This window comes from Mytilus edulis, chromosome 13 (assembly GCF_963676685.1).
Source record: "Mytilus edulis chromosome 13, xbMytEdul2.2, whole genome shotgun sequence".
Taxonomy (NCBI): domain Eukaryota; kingdom Metazoa; phylum Mollusca; class Bivalvia; order Mytilida; family Mytilidae; genus Mytilus; species Mytilus edulis.
This window is the reverse complement of record NC_092356.1, coordinates 2,198,791-2,224,052: the sequence shown is the minus strand read 5'-3', so window position 1 is coordinate 2,224,052 and position 25,262 is coordinate 2,198,791. Positions and strand designations below refer to the sequence as shown.

The window sequence follows — 25,262 nt, the reverse complement described above, 5'->3', positions numbered from 1 at the left end:
ACCCACTTTTTCCGTAAAATAAAAATATTTATTCCATATCGGTATCATTTTAGAAGGTTTCTCTATTTGATTTTTAAATTAATAACATTTTTTCACCGAGGTATAGAGCCGATCACAGCATTTATCGTCAGAGTGATTTTACATGTAATGTTTTAGTAAAATGATTGATGTACATTTTTTTTGTTTTTTTTAAAATATTTTTCATAACAAATATTGTTTTCTCTCGGAATATGTAATAAAAGAGTTACTGTCTTTTGCTTTGATAAATATGTGGTTGAATTTTGAAAACTAATATAAACTTCGGCCGTTGGTCTCAGTGAACATCAGTTTTTCAAAAGTCAATAAAACAACATATTTACCACACCAAAATACAGTAAATGTACATATCTACTGTTATTATAATATCGTATTCACAAAAACAAGAGCACTTACAATAAGTGAAAATAAGATGAAATTATATATTTTGGAATTTGTTATGAAAAAAAAATAGAGAATCCTCCTAGAGCATGTTAAACAATGTGCAAATGGCAAAAAAAATTAAAAAATGACGGTCTCCCTTTTGAGAGGCGTCTAGTTAAATGTAAATACATGTTAATTCTTCAAAATCGAAATTGTTTTGTTGTTTTGCACGTAGTGAATGTGCATCTGTGATCATCTGTGGAGCGAACTCCATTTTCATACCAACCGTAATCTTGATAAACAGTGATTATAAAATATTTACCAGAAAAGCTGAAAACAAACGTCATAAACAGTTACTATAGTCAGAAACATATAACATATGTCTCTGCTATAGTCAATAAGATCGACCTTCACTGATATTTAAAGTGGGGTGAGTTTGCATGTTTAAGATCGTTTAAGTTCATCGTGTATTTTTCATAGGTGGGATGAAATCGCAGACCTTTATTCAGCGGTATTTCAATCCTTTTCATAAGTTTTGTTAGACTAATTTTCAATGGGATTTTACCCTTTTACATAAGTTTGTGAGAATTCGTAAACAAGAGTGCAGCCACTGTGAGTGCAGCGATGTTTTAGAAAGGTGCCTTTTAGAAAGTGGGCGAGTTGGTGAAAAGGGCGAATCGGTGTGGGGCGAGTCATCATAGATTCTTTAACAACTTAAATTCCCCTATATAGATCTATATATATATATATATATATATATATTTATAGAAGGTATATAGAAGCTATCCAAACGATAGCTGTAGTCAAGGACATGTCATAAAATATGTTATATTTATTAATAAGGAAAACGTATGATCATATCAACAACAAAATGTTCAATACAAAAAGGATCAAAAAGTTGGTTTCTCTCCCCCGAACTATTAGTGTTCTATAACTACAGAGATCTACAGACACTCGTTGCTCGGTGAAATCTAAATGTATTTCCTCTTCAAAAGACGACCTGTCACTGTCTTAAGTACTATATTTGTGCTAATTTATGTTTTAAATATGTTAGCACAAGCTTGTACTCTGAATGTTACTCCGGTCAATCTTCCGTTTTTTTGCTCCTGAGTCCTGGTCGGGTTGTCTCCTTGACACATTCCCCGTTGGTAATCTTTGGACTACTATTCTCTATTTCTGGAGATTATTTAAATGAATTGCCGTTTACTATGTAGAAGGCAGAACAGAGACTCTCCAGGGGCGGATCCAGCTATTTAAAAAAAGGGGGTTTCAACCACATGTTTCAACATGTTCAAATTCATTGATCGTCAAAAAAAAGGGGGTTCCAACCCCCAGAACCCCCCTCCTCTGGATCCATCACTGGAGACATATTGCAGTTAAGTACAATTTCTGTATTGCACTTACATATAATGTCTTTAATTGTTTTTAAATGATGTCAAGTCAAGAAGACAAGAGTGAAATACTTACAATGACTTAATAAATACTCCTGAGTACAGTTTTAAGAGGGTGGTAAAGGGGGGTGCTTGCATGAAAAAAACGTGAAATAAGACATAATTTCACGTTGAACGTGAAATAATTTCTGTAATGAACGTTGCACGAAAAATAAATACTTTTATTTCAACCTTTTGTGACTGAGTCACTGTCTTCTTGTATATATTAACTCTTTGTTTTACTTGATATTCCCGATTTAGTATACACATTTATGATATAATTGGTTTATGGCTTTTAAAAAAGTAATTCTTGACGATCCCTGCCAAGTGTTTGAATTTTATTTGAAAAATACTGAGCACGCAAAATAAGACTTTGAAAATCACGAAGCACGTAAAATTAAATAAGCAGAACACGTTGAACGAGGCACCCGTCATGCACGACTGAACGTCAAATAAAAAAGTAAAAACATGTTGAACGTGAAATAAAAAATGGCGATCACGTTGCACGAAAATAACCCTTTACCACCCCCTCTTTTAAGATTCCTGTCATCTGTCATGTCTGTGTATTGTAAATTTTCTATAACTTTCAGAATTAAAACTTTGAATTGAGAAACAGAATGTCATGATAAATTTAATTCATTATCAGTGATTATAGGAATGGAACCAATCCATTTCAATTTATTGTATGAAATCTACAAAAGTGCTCCTACATGTACGTAAGGTGGCACGTAGTATTTCCTGGCCCATAAGGGATAATGATAGCTTTTTTTAGAACTTTCACCATTTTGGTGCATTTTAATATCTATTGACATGAGCTCCTTTTTGATTTTTATAAATTTTAGATTTTACATGTCCCAGTTACGGGGTTTTATTCATAAAAAAGGGGGATTTTGAAGTTTTCAAACAATAACTCAAAAATGCTTTCATGAAACTTTGGTGAATTGTTTATATCTATTGATGTAAGTTCCCGTTAGAATTTAAAAATTTTAGATGTTACATTTCTGAGTAATGGGGTTTTACTCATCTAAAAAGGGTGATTTTCCAGTTTACAGACAATAACTCAAAAATGCTTTCAGCAATTCTCATGAAACTTTGGTAAATGGTTTATATCTATTGTTTTTTCATCAATTTCAAATATGACACTGAGAAGTAATTGAACTTCATTCTTTGAAAAAGTGACGGGCGTATCATGCGCTCATGACGCAGCTGTTTATCATACATGTTAGCATGGTGAGTTTTTATTTTTCTGAGTTATGGGGTTTTATAGGGGGAAATTTACAAAAGCGCAAGTTATAACTGTATCAGCAGTATCTTTAAAGGAGCTAGATTTTTAAGTTTTCACATAAAATTCAGTAGCCTTTTCTTAAAAAAAAACCAAAATTTAAAAAATCTGATTTTTTATTCCGTTAAACAAGTTATTTTTAGAAGAGAATTGCTGAAATACATTTTAAGCATGTCTTCACCATGCATGTAAAAATTGTTATATTAACAAAACAAATAGGCCACTTAATGAAAATACATCTAACGAAAACAGAATGGCCAGATACTTGTATATCCCAACAACATAAAATCACTTGGTACATATCTGAGAGTACTCACATTCTAACTGACAGCTAGTTCAAAGCCACAAACAACTAATTAAAAAAGTCTAAGACTAAATTATCCATCAGTACACATCCAACATTCAATGGATTTAGTGTAAAGAGGTAATAAACAGTGACAAAGAAAAACATGACCTTGTGCAATGCCAAAATACAGGTATGAACAGATTGTAGATCTATGAATGTATATATATGTATACAACAATAATATTTAGTCTTCTTTTAATTTACTGATAACAAAATCAATATTAATACCAATAAAACATTATTCAATGATCTAATCATTGTGTTGAATTGATAACCTTTTATATACTATAACAGTGTTGAAAGTATTTTTTTAAAGAATAATGTTTTCTAATCATGTCAATAAAAATAATGTTATTTTGATTTATAACACATATATTTTTAATTTCAGATCAGTCTCTTACTAATTTACAAACACATGTACAGCATATAACATGTATATCAGAATGTACAGACGATATAAAGAAAATACAGGTACATTTTATATTGACAATTTTGATTTTAAAGAAAACCACTCACTTACTAATTTCGTTGTCATCGTGAAATATGATCATGATGTACTGTTTTCTCCATTAAAATGTGCATGTCTTAATGCTTCTTAAATTTAGAAATAACTATTTAAGCACATCTGCTAGGCCAAGTTTTATTTTTTTTTATGAAAATCAGTCTTTGGTTTTTATTTTAAAGATTGAGCAAAAGTGTTAATTGCAGAACTGTACGGCAAAGTAAGGTTTATATACAATAAACAGTTGGATAATAAGATTAAAATTGAACCAGAAAGTTTGTGTGACAAAAAGTTTTCATATTTGAAAAATGCACAGGGGCCATAACTTGTGAAACTACACACCTAATTGTGTATTGCTACCTCAGATCTACAGATATAAGTCAAATGACTGAAAATCACCCTAATATTAGAGTTTTTGCCTTTAATAGATGATTTTAAGCTAATTTCTTAGTTTGATTTACCAAAAATCTGTAATGGATAGGAACATATGATGGAAATTTAAACATATATGCAAGTATCAATATTCTATAGATATGTAAAACTATGCTATCATTATTTTACTCATAGTTTAAGACTGTACAGTGACATATAGCCTTTAATTTCTGTGTCATGTAGTCTCTTGTAGAAGTTTATTTCATTGGCAATCATACCACAACTTCTTATTTTTATTATATAGATGAAAGATAATAGAAACAACAGGTGAGCAAATTCAGGCTCTTGTGAGCCTGCTGTTATTTATTATCATGAGTAGGCATTTACAGTATACTGATTAAATTAGCCATTTACAATATAATTTTAGGTGAATTTTGGGACATCAGTATTAAAGCTTAATAAAAAGAAATTCACAGGAACAACTTTGTTTGGTCTAATGATAAATGATACAAAGAAACTGCTGAAGTTCTGGCTCGACACTGGAGAATTCTTAAAAGACAGGTTACTATAATTATTATTATTTTGATATATATAATCTCTTAAAATAAATAGTTGTGCGCACCATTCTTTGACAATGAAGAAGTTGACTCCTAATTTTTAGTCTTTTAACAAGAAACAAATTATAAGGGCTTCAACACCCTATAGTGATCAGACTGTCTGTGTATCCATCTGTGCTTCCAATTTTATGTTACAAATAATGTCTTGTCTGTAACACTGCAACTTCTAACCAGAACACAATTAAAGTTGCTATGCTGTTAGATTTAATAGATTACCATGTCCAGTTGTGACATCCAGTGTCAGAATTTTCAAAATAGCCATCATGCTCAAGTTGACTGCTTAAACAAACATGTAATTTCAATACAAATCCTGTCTGCATGGTCTCACTCCCGTCTGATATTTTGTGCATTATTATTTTCGATATTATGTACCTCAATGTACATGTTGTAAGATGCAAAATATTATTTTTTTGTTTTCTTATTGTGCAAATCTCATATGATAAATTATATAATTCAAACTGGGATCTTCTGAAGTTACTGGCAGATGGCTAATGAATTTGATGTTTGTTATAATATATTAAGATCTATTAAAACAGTATACATGCAGTGAGGGGAGAGATTTGCTTCGCTTTGCAGGCTTCACTATGAAATTGAGATGAAGAACAGTAATGGTAATACAATTGTGATTTTTTCCTGTACATGTACAGATTTTGTTGTCATTAATGTTTCCCCAATATCCTCTTTTTTCAATTATATATAGATTATATATATATGGCAGATTCCATATAAGAAATGGAAATGTCTGTCAAAATGAATAAATAAATAAAAATAATAAATACTGTTATTTGAAAGATAATCTGTGATTGTTTTGATGAATAATGATATTAGATGAAATTATAAAAATGTATATGATTTTTTCCGTTTAAAGTAGAAATGATTAAAACAAGTTGAAAAAATGCCAAAATTTTGACGGAATTAACTCCCTGGTCCCATTTTTTTACACAATGTTTATGTGTTGCAAGGCTTTATGTTGAAACTTGTATACTGCTAAAACTAGTGTAGTCTGGTTATTCAAACATTACTGTTCCCAAATCTGTTTCTTTTTTTTAGTCAAAAACATCTGTGATATATATATATTTTTTTCACTTTCAAATATCTTGCTTTATAGCTCAGTGTCTGTCAATAAATCTTATTTCAGGAACATCTCTGTAAAAACTTTCAAAATCATTGTTGGTTCCAATATATGCCAGTTAAAACTGTAAATCAGTTGTGCATAAGAAAAAACACATGTTGATTCTTTCATTTAACTTTATTCAAGCAATAGTTTAAACTTATATGTTTCCTACATAAGATCTGTCAAACTTGTTTTCTTTCGTCTGAAACATTTGAATGTGCTAACAGTTAAGAGTTATTTGACCTGTGGTGAAATCTTGTTAGATGCTAGGCTGCAGTATTTTCCAGGAAATTTAAAAATGACTTTCAACTAGGATTTGATTTCCAATGTCAGTAAAGAAAAAAGTCAAATATAAATTGTCTGTCAAAATATCTTATGTATGAAAAATCTTATGTCAGAATCAAGTCTGTCAAAATTTTATGTCCGAAACTGAATTTGTCTGTCAAATCTTATGTCAGAAATAATAAAGTCTGTCAAATCTTATGTCAGAAATGATAAAGTCTGTCAAATCTTATGTCAGAAACAATAACGTCTGTCAAATCTTATGTCAGAAACAATAAAGTCTGTCAAATCTTGTGTCAGAAACTCAATTTGTCTTTCAAATCTTATTTCAGAAAAAATAAAACCGGTCAAATGTTATGTCAGAAACAATAAAGTCTGTCAAATCTTATGTCAGAAACAATAAAGTCTGTCAAATTTAAGTCTTATGTCAGAAAAAATAAAGTCTGTCAAATCTTATGTGAGAAAAAATAAAGTCTGTCAAGTCTTATGTCAGAAACAATAAAGTCTGTCAAATCTTATAAATAAATGTCAGAAAAAATAAAGTCTGTCAAGTCTAATGTCAGAAAAAATAAAGTCTGTCAAGTCTTATGTCAGAAAAAATAAAGTCTGTCAAATCTTATAAATAAATGTCAGAAAAAATAAAGTCTGTCAAGTCTAATGTCAGAAAAAATAAAGTCTGTCAAATCTTATGTCAGAAATAATAAAGTCTGTCAAATCTTATATCAGAAACATAATATTTAAGGCTTTGTTAGGGCCCCGCCTTTAGGCGGGTCGCCCTATAGTGATCAGTCTGTCCGTCCGTCTGTAACACTTTAACTTTGTGTCCGCTCCATATCTAGAGAACCATTATGATTTCATACTTTATACTTTACATGTTTATTAACCACCACCAGAGGGCGTGTCATGATGTATGTACAACTTCCTAGGTCAAAGGTCAAGGTAAAAAAACTTTGGTTTCAGTTAACAACCCTGTGTCCTGTGGTGAAGATCGTGTCCGCTTTATATCTTGAGAACCGTTATGATTTCAAAGTTTATACGTGACATCCATTTTAACCAACACCAGAGGGTGTGTCATGATGTATGTACAAAATCCTAGGTCAAAGGTCAAGGTCAAAAAAACTTTGGTTTCAGTTGATAACCCTGTGTCCTGTGGTGAAGATCGTGTTCCCTCCATATCTAGATAACCGTTATGATTTTATACTTAATACTTAAATGTTTATTAACCAACACCAGAGGGTGTGTCATGATGTATGTACAACTTCCTAGGTCAAAGGTCAAGGTCAAAAACTTTGGTTTCAGTTGACAACCCTGTGTCCTGTGGTGAAGATCGTGTCCGCTCCATATCTAGATAACTGTTATGATTTCAAAGTTTATACTTGACATCCATTTTAACCACCACCAGAGGGCTTGTCATGATGTATGTACAACTTCCTAGGTCAAAGGTCAAGGTAAAAAAAACTTTGGTTTCAGTTGACAACCCCGTGTCCTGTGGTGAAGATTGTATCAGATTATCCATACAACTTATTTACCCCACGTTATTGACAGTGGGGCCCACAGAGATGGCTCCCATCTCAATGGTATATAGTTTATTTAAAAAGGACGATGCTTATAATTTTTTTTTGGTCAAATTGTCTAAATATCTTTATTAGTAAAGCATGTATTCAAAAACAGAAGTTCATTGCTGATGACTTTTGCCTAGCATGCTTATGGGAGTTGTTTCTCTTTCTTATATGGAATCTGCCATATATTATTCGTCTAAATAACAGCCCAACAATGTTAGATCTGTAAATTAGTGGAAGCAAATTTTTGTTCTTCCCTGGCTGGGATTCCAACTCATGCTACTGAGATATCGTGGCACCACACTGCAGTGGTCTATGCCTGATGGTCTAGACCACTTGACCACCTAAGCTTGACAAAAATGAACCTTTTGGTGGAAGGGTGTTACCTTTCCTTGTCAGTTACATCTGGTAACCAAAAGCTTGATTTTTGCACTTTTGGCTGAAAATGCATGACATATTTATATTCAATATGAATATTCACATTTTGTCTATTAAAACATCAAATTGTTCAAAAAATGTTCTCCATAGTTTCCTACTGGTTTCACTGTTTCACAGATATCCATGAATATAGATACTAGTTTTTGGTGTTTTTCAGCCTTATTTTTTTTCCTATATATATCTAAGTGTGTTTTAGGGAAAGATATGTTCAAGAATCTTCTTCTAGTAGTGAGCAATCAGAAGGAGATGATGAGTATTACAATGAGCCGGTCCAGAACATTGATAACCTTTCAAATGAAGACAACCCCTTTGTTACACAACTGTCACAAATTTTACCAGAAAGAGCTATCAGTATAAAACATTTGGATGTTCAACATGCTGAAGACAATTTTTCCCAAGGATCAAAGGATGAAAGCTTAACTGATGAGTCCACAAGGTTGAACAGAAAACAGTTGATGAAAAGTATTAGTTTAAAAGCAATTGGGTTCAAATTCCTAGACATATTTACTTTAAAAGAACCACCAAAAAGGTTCAAAGTCAGAGAAGCTGATGAAAACTTTGTTGAAAAAATGGCGAATGTAATGGTTGAAAAAAATTCTGTAAGTGTTGATAATGCTCCAAATATAATTGGCCTTATTGACATAGATAAAGTTGATTACAAAGAAGAAAACTTTTCTAACTATGAGGTATATATAGTGGATGGGAACCACAGTATTAAAGCACAAAAAGAGGCATACAGACAGACAAAAGACGAACTGTTTAGGCATCGTGGAGTTTTCATATACTGTGGTTTAACAGAAAATGAAGCAATTCTGCTTGGAATCAGCAGAAATGAGGACACTGAATCGTTTGTGAAGTTCTCTGATTTTCAGAAGGTTGATGTACTGAGGCGTCGATTGTATTCCATGACAGGCACACCAGCCCATGCTGATCCACCTACAGTTCCTAAAGAATTTAAGGATGTATTTATCACTCTACTTAACTTGCAAGGTGTAAGTAACAGTTAATTGCATCTATATAGATCTTTTAAAAGTTGAAGTAAGAAATATGAATGGATCTGGTTTATGTTCATGCAGAAAATCTTTATGCTCTATTTGACCAAACAAAGTTGATAGGGAAATGTTAACAATTGAAGTAATCTGCCTTAAAAGAAATCAACAAAATTGTCTAAAATCAAGCCAAATCAAATCAAAGTTTTAAACTTTAAACATAAAACTACTCAATACTACATACAGGCAAGACAAATCTCTGTGTCATCAGCTTTTCAATCAAAAACAACACCAATTCAAACAAGTATCACAAGTTGAAATTTTTGTAAGTTACAATTTATGTCCAGAACATTTTTTAGAAAGCATGAGTCTGTATAATTTATATTACTATCTACAATTACATGTAACCCAGTCAGTAACCAATTTATGCTTATATTATAAGATTATGTTTGCTTAAGCATACTTGTCTTTATAGTTGACACTTTCAATTCAACAGTAATGTTTTTTTTTATATTTGATCAGAAAAAAAATAATTAGCAATTCCTGCTTTACCTATAGATGTTTAACATTGTGTATCTTAGAAGCATAGTGAACATCGTGAAGGTATCAACTGAAAACTTAAAATGTTTCAAATTTTGTTCTGTTTTGTTTAAAAAAGGTGACTACTCTACTGAAGTCTGCTCCATAAATCATGCATGGTACCCAGGAAGGTACTTTCAAAATGGAGTAAACATCTGAAGAAGCAATTTTATAATTTTTGAGCATTTCACTGTATGAAAACACTCACCAATATTTAAATTCCGAAGTGCCTTCTCCATGCATGAATTTAGGAAACTGCCATGAGAAAAAATTATATATGAAATCATTTGTAATTAACTACAATGACTGTTCTGTATTTTCACAGAAAAAAGCAGTAGACAGCAAAAGCATGCTGAGGTTCCTTGCAACTGGACTTTCCTATCAATGCTATGAACTGTTTAAGAATATATGCTCAAAAAGCACTGGAAAGATTCCGGCTTCAAAATTTGATGGGTTAAAGGGTTTGAAGGAAGAAGATGCATTATTTTGTCTCATCGATCTCTCATGTAGCAACCTTCAAAGAAAAGATTGGCAGAAATTTAACTACTTGTGTCAAAGCAAGCAATCAAAGCCAAAAAAGGTATTTTTTTTTAACTTTTAGAATGTAGTAAGATGCAGCATAGTTTATGCATAACGAATTATTTCAGTAAACCTGTACATGCAGTCTACACTTCTAGTGAAAAAAGGACAGGATTAGGATTAATACAAATCTTGGAACAAATCTGTCATCATCTGAAACAAAAATTCAATAACAGTCAATTAACTCTTGATGGCATCCATACAATTTACAACAGAATAATTCCATCTTCACCATTTTGAACTTTTGGTTAAATAGTGCAGCAACTCATGATAGCAAAAACAAGCCCTGGAATATTATATCAACTAGGAGATATGTGCCCCATATGCATGCTGGAATGTTTTCTACGTAAGTAAAGGCCTGTACCAAGTCAGGAATATGACATTTGTTATTCATTTTTTTTATGTGTTTGAGCTTTTGATTTTGCCATTTACTTGGGGACTTGGCGTTTTTAATTTTCCTGGGAGTTCAGTATTTTTGTGATTTTACTTTTTGCTACATAGAAAAGGAAAGTTTGCAATTAAATTGAGTATGATCTATTGGTGCGTATATTGGTAATGACCCCTTAACCTGAAATAGAACACTAACAACAGATTAAAATTATGTTAGACATTCAATTTTTAGTTTATGTCTGACATTTTTTCAGTTGAGGAAAGATGTAACACTAAATATAAAGTTCCAAACAAAGTGTACTCAGGGTTTTATTGGACAGAAACAACTTGCAGGGAATTACACCTGGTTTCATTTCACTGATTGTAATAACAAGCAGATTATCTTAACTGATAAAGAAATGGAAAGGCTGGTGTTTTGTAAGTTCTTTATTTATTTTTTTAAATATTTGTTTTTGTTTTTTAATGATAAGTAGTTTTAAACACTTTCCAAATGCTACTGAATTTCTGGACAAAACTTTGGCAATTAGGTCCTTTAATATGGGACCATTTTTCAATCGAAAATCAGGTGAACTCCAAATATGTCTCCTTTTCTGCATATTCATTGAAAAAAATATAAATTCGAAAGTTTTGTATATTTTTTTTATAAGAATCATTTGTTGAAATAATACTTTTCTTCAATTTAAATACACAACATGCGTAGTGTAAAAGATCTGAAATCTCTTACCTAAAACATTGGCATATAGATATATGGCATAGATCATTGACATATAGATCTGTGGCATAAAGAAATATTGACATTTTAAGAACTATAACCTAAAGCATTAACATATCGACCTATGGCATCTTTTAACAGTTAATTGGAATTTTCATTATCTTTTTTTTTCAGCATCAAAAGACAAGAGGCTTCCCATATCTTCAACTCCAAATTTGGATGGTAAGTTTTATTAACAAGAGAAAACAATGAAAAGACAATTTTTTTTTTTAAATCAGTTTTTTTCTTACAATTCCATATTAACCCTTGAAAATTGATATAATACTGATGACTGTATTTTTGTTCAGCTGAGATTTAGGGAAAGACAAGAGAATAGTGATTATTTGATAGATCTTTTATATTTACCGTTGCTCCTCTGTAAGTCTGTCTGTCCCAAAAGTTATTTCAGTTCTTTAACTTTTAAGTTTCCTTCAACCAAATGTTGTGAAACTTATACACAATGCTAATTATTACCACCAAACTCAGATTAAGTTTGAATTTGGGTGTTGTCACTTTCACAGTTCTCAAGTTATTTTCATTTATAACTAGAAACAAATAAAAAGTATACACAATGCTTACTACCACCAAATGAAATGCAGACAAAGTTTGATATTTGATGGGGTCTTTTTTGCTGTTCTTGTGTTATGTTCCATTGTAAATACTAAATTGCAGAGTTTGCTGTATTTATAAGTGGGAGCATGGAAACATTTTTATTTAATTTTTAATTTTGAGTATATGAACAATTAGAAATTAAAAGAAATGTAATGTGCTTTTCAGATGAACAAGATTTTGTGGATACATCCTCATCTCAAAGAAGCAGTGGTAAGTTTTGTGATTAAAATAGATAACAAGCAACCAGAGTAAGGGTTATAGCAATAAACAGAAAAAAAACTAAACAGTTTTTGTAGATGGCATCCAATGAAATTTACTAGATTACAGGCTCTTGCTTCCGGAGAGGCACTAAAACAATGTGACAGGGTTTAACATGTTTGTAAGCACTTGACACCCCTCCTAACTTGGTGTAACGTTGAAAGGATAGAACAAACTCATTAACAATCAGTTGAAAAGAATCACATCAGTACTCCAAAAAGTTTGTTCTCATTGCTACCTAATTATATGTAAAATTAATCTCTATCGGGAGGATTCACTTTCTTAACAGAATAATATGTTAACCTGTACATTGAATATTAAAGAAATAGAGAGATTTGAACACACCGAAATTGTTGATTGCAGAAATTTGCCATATCATATATTGCTGCTTAAATCATTAATCTCCTTCATTAAAATGAAATCCTTAGTAATTTTAAAATAAAAGTTTGTTTGCATATCTTTTTACTTGTTATTTAAAAAACATAGGTATTTTTTTCTTCAGACCTTGATTCAACAGATCAATTTTTGACAGGAGCAGAATGTGGTAAGTTTTGACTCACTTACAATAAATGTCACTGAAGTCAAACTATGGCATGCTGATATTGTAATCTGTCGTTGGCTTTTCAACAGTTGTGAAAATTTCCAGTAAGTCAATTTAAGGAGTATCACTAAATGTAAGTCAATGATATATGATATGCATTTTTCTTGGGTTGGCATATCATTTCCCTGTAGATCATTTGGATGCCATCCCAAGTTGTTATACATTGTACTTCTAAAATTTACTTTGAAACTTTTGAACAGTATATTTATAAAAAAAGAAGATGTGGTATGATGGCTAATGAGACAATTCTCCACAAGAAACCATTAATGACACAGAAATTGACAGCTATGTGTCACTGTACAGCCTTCAACAATGAGCAAAGCCCATATAGTATAATCAGCTATAAAAAAAAATCACAAAATTACAAATGTAAAATAATCAAAACTAGAATACTAACTGCCTAATTAATGTAAAAAAACATTGAACAGAATGTGGTGGGGTTTAATAAATTAGTCCGATCCCATTCCTCCCCGTAACCGGGGACACAGTGGTGTAACAGTGCAACATAAAAATGAACTATAAAAATTATTTGTCAGTTTGTGGTTATAGACACATTTATATACTGAAATATGTTCTATTTTAGCAGCTACCACTTCGTTTCCGGGAACTACAAGTTTTTCATCTAATGGTATGTTAGACAAAAGACTATTTTCATATTACCGACTTTTGACTGGTTTATATTATTGTTCGACAGGTTACCTACGACATCCAGGTACTCGGTCAATTAAGATAAAAGTAAAGAAGTGACATCAAACATTAGATCTGTACAATTCTTAGGGGAAATATACTGCTTCATATTCTCTTTACACGACAAACTCATTGGTAAATAGTAAAATTTCCCCTCAAACCACACCAATTAAATGTTTAATGTTACTTCTTAACGTTGCTCTTAATCGACTGAGTGCAAGGATGTCGTAGGTTATAAACAGTAATCAAGGATAACTTTTGTTTTAATGTTTCTGTCTTACATGTATATACTGTTTACTGTAATTGTGTATTCTACTTGTACTCCTCTTTACACCCTTTAGAAAAATCCTTTTCAGTATTTAAATGCAGTTCAAAACAGTTTGCAATTTTTTTAAAGTCTGCTATTTTATATTTCACTCTTATTTTTCAACATGCCTGGCCACATAAATTGAAATACTTAATGAAGAAAACTGTTTTGTTCCAGGAAATCCTTCTATTTTTTGTTCCCACACTTGTCACCCAGTATATTAGCATTAATTTAGAGTTCCCAATATCAAATATAATCTTTTTGTATGTGATCAAGTTTACATGCATGTGTGAAATGTTCTAATTTTTAAATTTTCAAATATTAAAAACAGATTAACAATTTCTTTTTTGATAAATGGGATTTTTAAACCCTATATTTTATTTTTACTTAGTCATCACTTTTTAGGAACACTTTATTTATAGTGATTATGATAATTGTCACACCTGAAACAAAGTTAGTTAGATAAGAACTGCTCCTCATTAAGTAAAGTCATTGTATATAAAGTTGAATTAATTAATTTAAAAGGTTGTGGGCTCTGTTTTTTCTCTCCTACCTATAGGAGTCTATTGCTGTATTTTGAAGAAAAAAGACTTTCAATTAATGCGAAATTTTCAGTGATAAGTTTTCTGCTTAAGTAAGCTTGAAAGGAACTTCTTCTGAAAGATCAATGTTATTATCTAATAGTTTTATTACTATCAGTACATAGCAGTACACTATTCCAGGCCCTGCCCTTAGGTCATTGTAAAGTTTTCTGTCTTAGTCATTTTGATAAGAGTAACTTTAGATACATCAATGATTTTTTTTTTTAATTTGCATTACTATTAGTACACATCAGATTGAAGATTATTTCAAGGCCATGCCATCGATTGAAGGTTCTTGTTTAGTGACTTTGAATTAAGTATAAATTTTCAGTGTAAAGTTTTCTTATTTAGTCAGTTTGACAGGATCTTCTTGTGAAAGATCAATGATACTTTGTATAAAGTTGCATGTCTATCAGAAAATATCAGTTTTGCAATTTTTTTAGAGGCCCTGCTGCTTAGTATATGGTCCAATGATTTTGAATGTTAAGTTTTCTTGTTAAGTCAGTTTGATAGGAGCTACTGATAAAATAAAAGATATTTTGCATAGTTTTAAGTGGTACATCTATTACTATCCATAGGCAGATCCATTACTGGATCATGACTGGAGCCCCCCCTTTAGGGCAGTCAGTAGGCCCCCCTTACAAAAATTTCTGGATCCGCCACTGCTATCAGTACATATCAAAATGATGACTGTTTTATGGCTCTGTCCTTAGTCATGGTACAGTGATTTTAATTAATAAGCAGTGATGCTGTCCATCAAATTTGCTTTTTCTAAAATTCTGCAGACAGACAAGATGCAATGTTTTTATTATTATTTAAGGAGAAACATTTTCTAATGACCGGCTTACAATATTATCCCTATTATTATACACAGTTCTGTAATTGCAGGTAGCAAAAGTTCCCTGGGTATATCATTTTCAATGAAACTAAGTGGTAAGTTTTGTAAAATTATTCTTGCAAGATTCACTCTTAAAAATATTACATTACATAACCATGGCTTTCTGTTCAATTGTTTGTAAAAAGTAAAATCACAAAAATACTGAACTTAGAGGAAGATCAATTCGGACAGTCCATAATCACATGGCAAAATCAAATAACAAAACGCATCAAAAACGAATGGACAAGAACTGTCATATTCCTGACTTGGTACAGACATTTTTAAATGTAGAAAATGGTGGATTAAACCTGGTTTTACAGTGCTAACCCTCTCACTTTGATGACAGTCTCATCAAATTCCGTTATATTTACAATGGTGCGTTAACTAAACAGACACACAATCAATAAAATAGTCAAAATATGGGTACAGCAGTCATCATCATGTAACAATTTTAAAAGGAACAATTTAACAGAACACAAAAACATCTATCTACTAACACATTCATTGATTTGCGTGTCTGACGTCAGAAAATTTTATACGTCACATGTATTTGTCTTTCAATGTACATACAAACAATTTTAAAATTTCACATATGCAATGTTAGCATACAGGGTTAAAAAATCAAAAGTATGTAAAAATAAATTTCAGAAATAGACCAAGATTTGAAATAGTCCAAAAGTTATATAGAATTTATAAGAATCCACAAATAGTTAATTCCACTATGCGATTGAAGTGAAAATATTTTTAACACATAAAAACTAACTTTACATGTTTTGAAATATTGTTAATTTTTTTTATTAGTCAAGTTTACTGGGAACCACTTATGGCAAGATTTTAGTATGCAGTTGTTATACTCCTGCTTTAAAAAAGTTAGGGTATACATGTTGTTTTCAATTTTTTCTCCCTCTGTCTGTCTGTCGCTCATTCCCATGAATAATTTTTCCTTGAATTTTTCTCAGGAACTGCTTTACAACTGCAAGGATTTCTGAAATTTGGTTTCAGGGTTATATGAGTCAGCTATACCATGTGATGTGTTGTCAGATTCATAAGCAAAAAATTCCCATCTACCAAACACTTGCATCATTTCAAGTTATTACATGACATCCAAGTTGAAAATTTTCATCACAATTTTCAGTAACTACATTACAAGGATTTCTGAAATTTGGTTGATATGAGTCAGCTTTACCGTGTGCTGCGTTTTCAAATTTATCACTCAACAACTTCCTGTTCACTGAACACTTACATGCATATTTTTACACTATTAACATTTTCCAGTAGCTCACAGTTTCACTTGTTTTAACTTTGGGTTATCTCATCTTCACTGAGATGAAATGGCATATTGCACTTTTGGTCATGGTTCATTGACTTTAAATATTTTGCAGAAGTATTGCTATATTAATTTCAACATTTGGATTATTTTTAATGTCATATCAACATTTTACTTTATTTATTTGGAAAACTTGGTATTACCACACTTGATTAAGTAAAGGTTGTGTATAGATGCCTAGAAGTAAAACATACTATGGAAGGCCACTCTTTTCTACATTGTAAATGAATAATTTGAAATGACAGTTTTATAAATGTTCACCTATAAACTTGAATGATATTGTTCTAGGGTTTTTACATCACATGGCTGATTCAGATGCTGTTTTAAGAGCAGAATCAGGAATGTTCTTAATTGAAGAAGAAGAGGTGGAGACAAAGCCAGAACAGTTGATCAGTTATACTGATGTGTTGTTGTGTCCAGAAACACAAACTGCAGCAGAGCCATACTTTAGTACAGATGCATGGCTGCTTGTTTTAAATACTCTCAAAGTATTAGAAGGTAATCAGTCTAAATATCTATAATATGGCATTGACACCTTCCCTTGGAACTGATTTTTCAAATGATATAAAAGGTTTAATCTAAATGGTTGAAAATATATTGAAAGGTACAGAAAGGCAGTCAAAAAAAACCCCCATAAAGCAAAGAACATTTGGAAAAAACAAAAATAATACCAACCAAGATATTAAACAGACCTATGTTTCTGGGATGTAAAAAGGAAGCATTGTTTTTCATAAGAAAAACATTTAATAGCAAATATCAGAACATGATGCAGATATTCACAGTTTCAAAACTTATTTGAATGACTAGGTTTTTTTTAAATGATTTTATACTATAGTGTTATTTTTAAAAAGAACCTTCAATTATATTATTTTCATTACTTTTTTATGTTTTAGATATGTATATTGTTAACACTCAGAAGAAATATGATATGATTTCTCAATCTCGGACAAGAAAAGGCAAAGCTTTAATAGGATCAGCTAAAGGTTGGTCATAAAAAAAATCATTTTGAAAAGAAATATAAATATAAGGACATGATGTGTAATAGTCAATGAGACAACCATTCTGAAAAGCCCATTAAACAAGTTTTAAACAAACAGACCATTGTACGGTCTTCAACAATAAGACAATAAGAAAAACCTATGCCTTCTGGAGAATTCAAAGTTTAAGAGACCTCAACAATAGAAATATTGGTATTCTATTTGTCAAGAATAAATTAGAAACCTTTTTATCAAATCAATGATGTGACTATAAAACAACCATACGAGTTATCTCATTCTGATTAGATATAGCATGTTCTGGAGGGTTATTTTGCCAATAAAAAAAGAAACATATTTTTCGCTTGAAACCCTGATGATATTTCTGCTTAATAACACATACCATTAATACAGATGGGAAAGTGAAACATTTGATATTGATTTCAATTGTTCTTTCTCTTCAAGGCATTACTAAAAAAGTCAAAATTAATAAAGCAAGCTATTGATTAAGCATCATTGTGAAGTGGGAAAAGAAGTATAATTTGAGCAAATACCATGGTTGAGATTGTGAACCATGATTTAGCATGTTACTAAGACAATTAGTATATTCTAATTCCATTTAAAGAATGTCATTGTGTGTAAAATATGACCAAGCTTTGGCTTTGTCTGAATCAGTGAACCAGTTTTAATGGTCAACAATAGTTATTATATATGATATAAATTTAATTGCAAATTCATGTATGATTCTTGTTAACAACATTTGTAGCAGTAAAAAAAAATATTTAAAAATTTCACTTTGTAAACTTTATTATTGAATTAAGGATCCAACAGTTTATAAATTTATTGTAGGAAGAATATTTAAAAAGTGTTCAAAAAAGAAATCAGACCAGATTGATTCAGGTAATTAATTCTTTCAAGAAGAAAAAAAGGAAAAATCAAATACTTAACTGTCCTTCGTTGGTTGAAAGGTCATTTTGGGAATTGCCATTTATTTGGTGTCAATCATATGTAATTAAAAACCTGCTCTTAAGAGCCTCAAGCTTTATATATTGTTGATTTTACGTTTTTGATTTATGGGAATTTATTCATAAAAATTTGAGAGAATTCTGATTAAAACTCAAAAATGCTTTGAGGGATTTCCATGAAACTTTGGTGAGCGGTGGTGTAGTGGTGAGTGTATCGGACTACTATCAGGAGGGATTTTCAAGTTTTCTAACTCTTACACAAAACGCTTTGAGCAGTTTTCCTGGTGACTTGATTACATGTATAACCACCCTTTTTTTCAATATAAATTTCTGATATGAAATGGATACCACTGTGTTTTCATGTCTCACAATTTACCATTTTGGGGGCAGGAGTCTATTTAAGCAGTGCTCATGGTATTTCTAGCGGATCATTTCTTTAAAGCATAATGATAATGAAGAGCTGAAAGGGTGGTGAGGTGTATATCATGCCTTCATGGCCCAGTTCTTTGATAATTGTATCTGACAGACACCCACTGCCTGTTTGCAGATACTTTGAATATTTAGTTTGATGTTTGAACTTCAATGTTTTTATTACTTATTTCTCCAGTACAGCGAAATAAAACTCATTCATCTAGTTCGAGCGCATTTTCATGTTGTCAGCTACTTTGAATAATGAGTGGGTTATGCTTAGCAAAATATGGGGTGCAGTTTTGCTTTCTAAATTTCTAGCAATATATTAACACAGTCAGTATTGTACACAAAAGTTTACCATGAATGAGCATAGTATTTTATAAAACCAATACTTTTTAAAAGGATCAGCAAGTCATTAGCAGGTCATTTGTTATATTTGTTGTTGGGTAAGGTTAATTTTATTTTACTTGTGTTAGAATATTTGGGTCACAATGAGCTACATTTATTAGATGTGTTAGCTAAGTCAAGTTATATCTGAAGTATTTGGTGATAAGATACTTATTTTTAGAATATATTGTATTACAATTGAGCCCCTAATGTAATGGTGTGACTAGTCAGTTTCTTCATCACAGTCGCATTTAACCCTTAATAATTGATTACTTTATAGGAAAAAGAAATGTATATTCCTTCACAAGTGAAGACAGTTCTCCACTAAAATCAATGGAAGGTGAGTGAGTAAAAAAATGTTATATTCAAATTAACTTTATTTTAGAAAAAAACAATATTTAGCTCACCTTACTCATAGGGACAATGTAAGTTGAAACTATGACTTATTCTTATATCCATATAAATGGTTGTCCTTAAGACAAACAATTGTTAAACCATTTGGAAACCTGAAGCCTTATTTTTTTCTGTAGTTGTCTTGTTTCATAATAATTTATAGGTAATGAAGATTAAAGTTATGACCTATTTGTAGGAAAAGCAGATAAAAAATCCTCAACTAGTGACGACAGATCTCCATTAAAAGCAACAGATGGTAGGTATATTTTCTTATTTCAGTATGTATATATACAGCGTTATGTTGTCCTAGATATAACTATGTGTCCAGCCTACTTCAAAGAAAAGGAATTATATTAGGCATGTCAGATACTAGATTTAAGTTTAGTTTATAGAACAAAGTGATCCTAGACATGCTTTATTGGCTTCGTTGTCAACAGTTATATGGATCTGCTTACCCTTCTAGATCACCTGATATCACCCTCAGTTTTTGGTGGGGTTCGTGTTGCTTAGCTTAGTTTTCTATGTTGTGTCTTGTGTACTATTGTTTGTCTGTTTGTCTTTTTTTGTTTTTAACCATAGCATTGTCAGTTTATTTTCAATTTATGAGTTTGACTGTCCCTCTGGAATCTTTCGCCCCTCTTTAAGGTTCAATCTGAGGTTACAGTCTTTTGAGAAATCAAACATTGTGTCAAACCTTCATGAAATTTTATGAAATTTGAAAAGAAGGTTGTTTATGACCAACTGACAGTATTCAGAGCAAAGTTTTGAAAATAATCATATAAATATATAGTATACTGTATAAATATGTTTGAAGGACTTTATTGGATAATGATTTTTGTAGGGAGAAGAAATTTGAATATTTTACCAAGTGCGGAAAGTTCTCCAGTAAAACCAACATATGGTGAGTATGAATTTTAACTAGACATTTTTAACATCCGGATTAAATTAATGTGACCAATTTTTTTTCTGGGCTTTTAATGAAAATACATAGAAACCATATATTTTCAGTATCAGGGTAAGATTAACTGTTTTTTTGACACCTTCATTGTCTACTTTTCACCTTTCTTATGTTTCTTTTCAACTAATACCATTTGTAATTAAGAGTGTAAAGACCTATATAAGTCTCTGAACAATTGGTATTATTATTTTATTCAAAGTAAAATTGAGAATGGAAATAGGGAATGTGTCAAACAGACAAAAACATGACCGAAGAGCAGAAAACAGCCGAAGGCCACAATTGGTCTTCAATACAGCTGGGCCCTAAACAAAAATGTGTACTAGTCTAGTGATAATTGATGTCAATCTAAACTCTGAAATATATTAATGAACTAAACTTAAAAATTAATCAAGATGAACAAAGGCCAGAGGCTTCTAACTTAGGACAGGTGCAAACATGGGATTGGTTAAACATGTTATTTTGAGATATCCCCTATGCCTCTTGCTTGCCAATACAGAAAAAACAAACACACAGCAATATGCACAGTAAAAGAATAGGTAACAAAAGAAACAAAAAAAATGACAATGGTACATAAATTAACAAAGTAATACTAGCATTTACTGACAGGCCAGCTCAAGACTTCAATTAAACTGACTGAAAGTTAATGTCTTCATCATATGAATATCAATCACAATTCCTCCTGTTAGTGATTTAGTATCATTACATCATAAAATATATGAGAAGTACATAACCCGTATCATGCAAAGACCCCCATTAGTGAATCAATATTAAAGCTAAAATTTGCCATCTTTAATAACATGAAAACAGAATCGTAAATATATCCCTTTTTTAATAAGTCTTTTTAAAGATTTTGAGTTGAAAGCTGACATTTTTTGCCTTTGTAAAGAATTTAACCGTATTGGATTTGAAACACTAGAAAGTATACGAAGTCTGCATGCTGATTTCTATTTATGAATGATGACCTTGTACTGATGATAAGATTTAGTAAATGTTTTGACTAGTTTATTATATCTAAAACCCTGGTGTAATTATTTTTCAGTAATACATAGATTTCTTTCGCTAAAATCTAGTACATTGTTACATACACAAGCGAAATTGTAAAAGTTGAAATATAAACACCATAAGATGGTGAAAAAGGAATGTCACCATCTAAAAATGGATAATTAACAATATGAAATGTTTACTTTTTCAGATTTAAATGATGCTATAGATGTGTGCCCAATTTTAGAAAAGACCAGTGAAAATACTGGAGACGGTGAAAAGATAAGTGAAACTACTGGACAAGGTGAAAAGATAAGTGAAACTACTGGACAAGGTGAAAAGATAAGTGAAACTACTGGACAAGGTGAAAAGATAAGTGAAACTACTGGACAAGGTGAAAAGATTAGTGAAACTACTGGACAAGGTGGAAAGATTAGTGAAACTACTGGACAAGGTGGAAAGATTAGTGAAACTACTGAAAATGGTAAATATTCTGAAGTCTTTACAATATCAAATCAGTCAAAGGTTGTATTGGTGACTGTGGCTTCTCTTCAAATTTTTGAGATGGCCACCATATATACTTAAAATTGAAAGATTGTGTAAGGCTGAAGGTTTTATAATATCTCTTAGTATTTAATACAGTGGACCCAATAGAGATTGTTTGCATCTCACTGATATTTACTTTACCATAGGGGAGATGTTTTATGAATGTGATAGTTTAGTTTCCTTATGCAACAATCTTTCTCAGGTGCTTTGCTGTTATTTTGATAGTTATTTTTGAAATGAATGATAACTGATTAATAGGATTTAAGGTGTGTGAAAACAAATTTAAGCTTCATAATGCAAAATTAAAAGAAGTTGAAATAATGATAAAATTGAGAATGGAAATTAGGAATGTGTAAAAGAGACAATAACCCAACCAAAGAGCAGAAACGTCTGAAGGCCCCCTTTGGGTCTTCAACACAGAGAGAAAATCCAACACCTTTAGCTGGCAACTAATAAAAAATGTGTACTAGTTCAGTGAAAATTGACGCCACACTATTATTCTCCAAAACATATAAATGAACTTAAAAAATAAGTGTCCCAGGTTAGGTGAGGGTTGGGATTCCCCTAACTGGGTATTAGGGGAATAGAAATTTGTTGTACCCTGAGATAAAGCCAAAAGTAATAGTTGTATCTGAGAGGACAATAAACTTATTTTTCCACAAATATCCAGTCAGTAAGACTTTTATTATACTGAAAGAGACAACATACACAAAATAATGCTAGGGACTGAAGGACATAGTTGACCATGATTCATTTATACAAATGTAAGAGACAGCAGACACATTGTGATGACACCTTGTCTATCTCTTCTAAAGGTATAAGATGGCTGTCTTTTTTTTTCAAGGTAGTCAGAAATAATCTTTTGTCAGTTTGAATGACTGAATTTGTGTTTTTGGCATTCTAATGCAGATCAAAGTGAAAGATCCAAAATATATTTTATATGCCTTGGACAATATATTTGTTTCATTAAAAACAAGTTGTTGTTTTGAACTGTACTTGAATAATCTAAGTATAAGTTGATCTGAATATATGATATAGTTTCAAAGTATTTACAAAGTAAGAAAAGTTATCTGTTCCTGATATGTCATGTGATTTAAGTAATATCTTAAAAGTTTTTTTGCTAATATAATAAATTTATCTTTTTAGGAAGAAAAAGAACAAGTTGTTCTTCAAAAAATGAAAAAGTGGACGCAACAGAATCCAAGAAGTGCACAGTAAGACTGACTGATATTGGTACTATTAAAAACTTGAAAACATATGTAGATAAGACAGAGAAAAAAAGAAAAAGAAGAAAGATATGTCTAAAGAACTTGTAAAATAATATATGTAATATGTTAAGTTTTAAATAAGTTCATCTGATATGAAACAACAAATTCAGGATACTTCGTGTCATATTTCAAATAAGTTGAATGGATATCTACTTTTATGATAAAACTATGGTATTTCAAAAAGTTGTAAATATTTTTTTGTCTAATTTATGAAAATCAGTAATAGAGTAAGGAAAAAAGTGTAAATATATAAATATAACAAAATCCCATCAAGAAAATCTTGACCTTTAGTTTAGTCATGCAGTTCTATGACAGCAGAACTTGTTTTATGTTATAGTAGCAACTTAAATATAAGTATGACCATATGCTAAGCAAATAATAGAAATCAGGAAAGAGAACACATTGTTGTGAATTAATTCTGTGTGACTTGATTATTTATCTAAAGTTTTTCAATAGTGTTAATGTATGTCATGTCTGCAAATTTCCTACACTAATATTTTTCAATATCAAATTTTTTTCCATCAAGTAAATGAGTCTGCAATACAAACAAAAGAGTGTATTGCACAGTTCTTTCCATTAAGGTCATGTGTATTCATTTATGCACAAAAAAGTCATAACTATAAGTATTGTTTTTATCACTGTGTAATGTTTATAAGTCATAACTATAAGTATTGGTTTTATCACTGTGTAATGTTTACAAGTCATAACTATAAGTATTGTTTTTATCACTGTGTAATGTTTACACTCCTATATCAGCAAGAAATTATATATATATAAAGAAGTTCAAGTCAAATATGAACTTTATTTTTACATTATACTATATATAAATATAATACTTTTACTTAATCATGCTGCTCGGAAATACAAGTTGTCCAATTATTGAATTGAATAAAAGACAAATATTGGTGTATAACGATCTTCATACTGTTAGCGTTCAGCCAGGATGAAGAGGTTATGCTCAAATTAGATTGAGTTATTATCTTTATAAAAAAAGGAAGTGCATTCTAGATTCATTGATAGAGCTGGAATCTTATAGTTCTTTTTAGTTATGTTTTGAGGATAATGATATAATAAGTCTATCTTGTGACTTTAATATTTTATTGTTGTTGTTTTGCTTAAACAAAATGTAAAGTTTTTTGTTAATAAATTTTGTTTCTTTATTTATTCCATGTTCTGTTACATTATCAGCTTTTTTGTGAACCTTCAGAATTTGTTGATAATCTTTGGCAACATAAATGTCAAAATATTCATGCATCATGCATCTTTAATTTTATTTTTCTTTGCATAATATGTACCATAATGTATATAGAGATAATCTTTTTACCTAATCATTCTGCTCGGATATACAAGTTGTCCAATTATTGAATTGAATAAAAGACAAATATTGGTGTGTAACGATCTTCATACTGTTAGCGTTTAGCCAGGATGAAGAGGTTATGCTCCAAATTAGATTGAGTTATTGTAGTTTTAAAAAAAGGAAGTGCATTCTAGATTCATTGA

At 30.9% G+C, this 25,262-nt stretch overlaps 1 protein-coding gene across 1 annotated transcript; it reads left to right on the top strand.

Moving 5' to 3' along the window:
• Nucleotides 1–1,341: 1,341 nt before the first annotated feature.
• On the top strand, nt 1,342–23,935 carry LOC139502067 (uncharacterized). Its single transcript, XM_071291393.1, has 19 exons — nt 1,342–1,376; nt 3,846–3,928; nt 4,759–4,892; nt 8,538–9,333; nt 10,235–10,489; nt 11,133–11,295; nt 11,765–11,812; nt 12,407–12,451; nt 13,002–13,043; nt 13,684–13,728; nt 15,564–15,608; nt 17,168–17,377; nt 17,773–17,862; nt 18,703–18,753; nt 19,897–19,956; nt 20,206–20,265; nt 20,851–20,910; nt 22,160–22,432; nt 23,641–23,935. The coding sequence occupies exons 3-19, from the start codon at nt 4,828–4,830 to the stop codon at nt 23,808–23,810; spliced, it is 2,478 nt and encodes an 825-aa protein (XP_071147494.1). The 5' UTR covers nt 1,342–1,376; nt 3,846–3,928; nt 4,759–4,827; the 3' UTR covers nt 23,811–23,935.
• The last annotated feature ends 1,327 nt before the right edge of the window (nt 23,936–25,262 follow it).

Coding starts and splice junctions, on each gene's coding strand:
- LOC139502067 (XM_071291393.1), top strand. CDS start 4,828: ATGATAAATGATACAAAGAAACTGCTGAAGTTCTGGCTCGACACTGGA. Junction 12,452..13,001: donor CTCATCTCAAAGAAGCAGTG/GTAAGTTTTGTG, acceptor TTTTTTCTTCAG/ACCTTGATTCAACAGATCAA. Junction 19,957..20,205: donor TCCACTAAAATCAATGGAAG/GTGAGTGAGTAA, acceptor ACCTATTTGTAG/GAAAAGCAGATAAAAAATCC.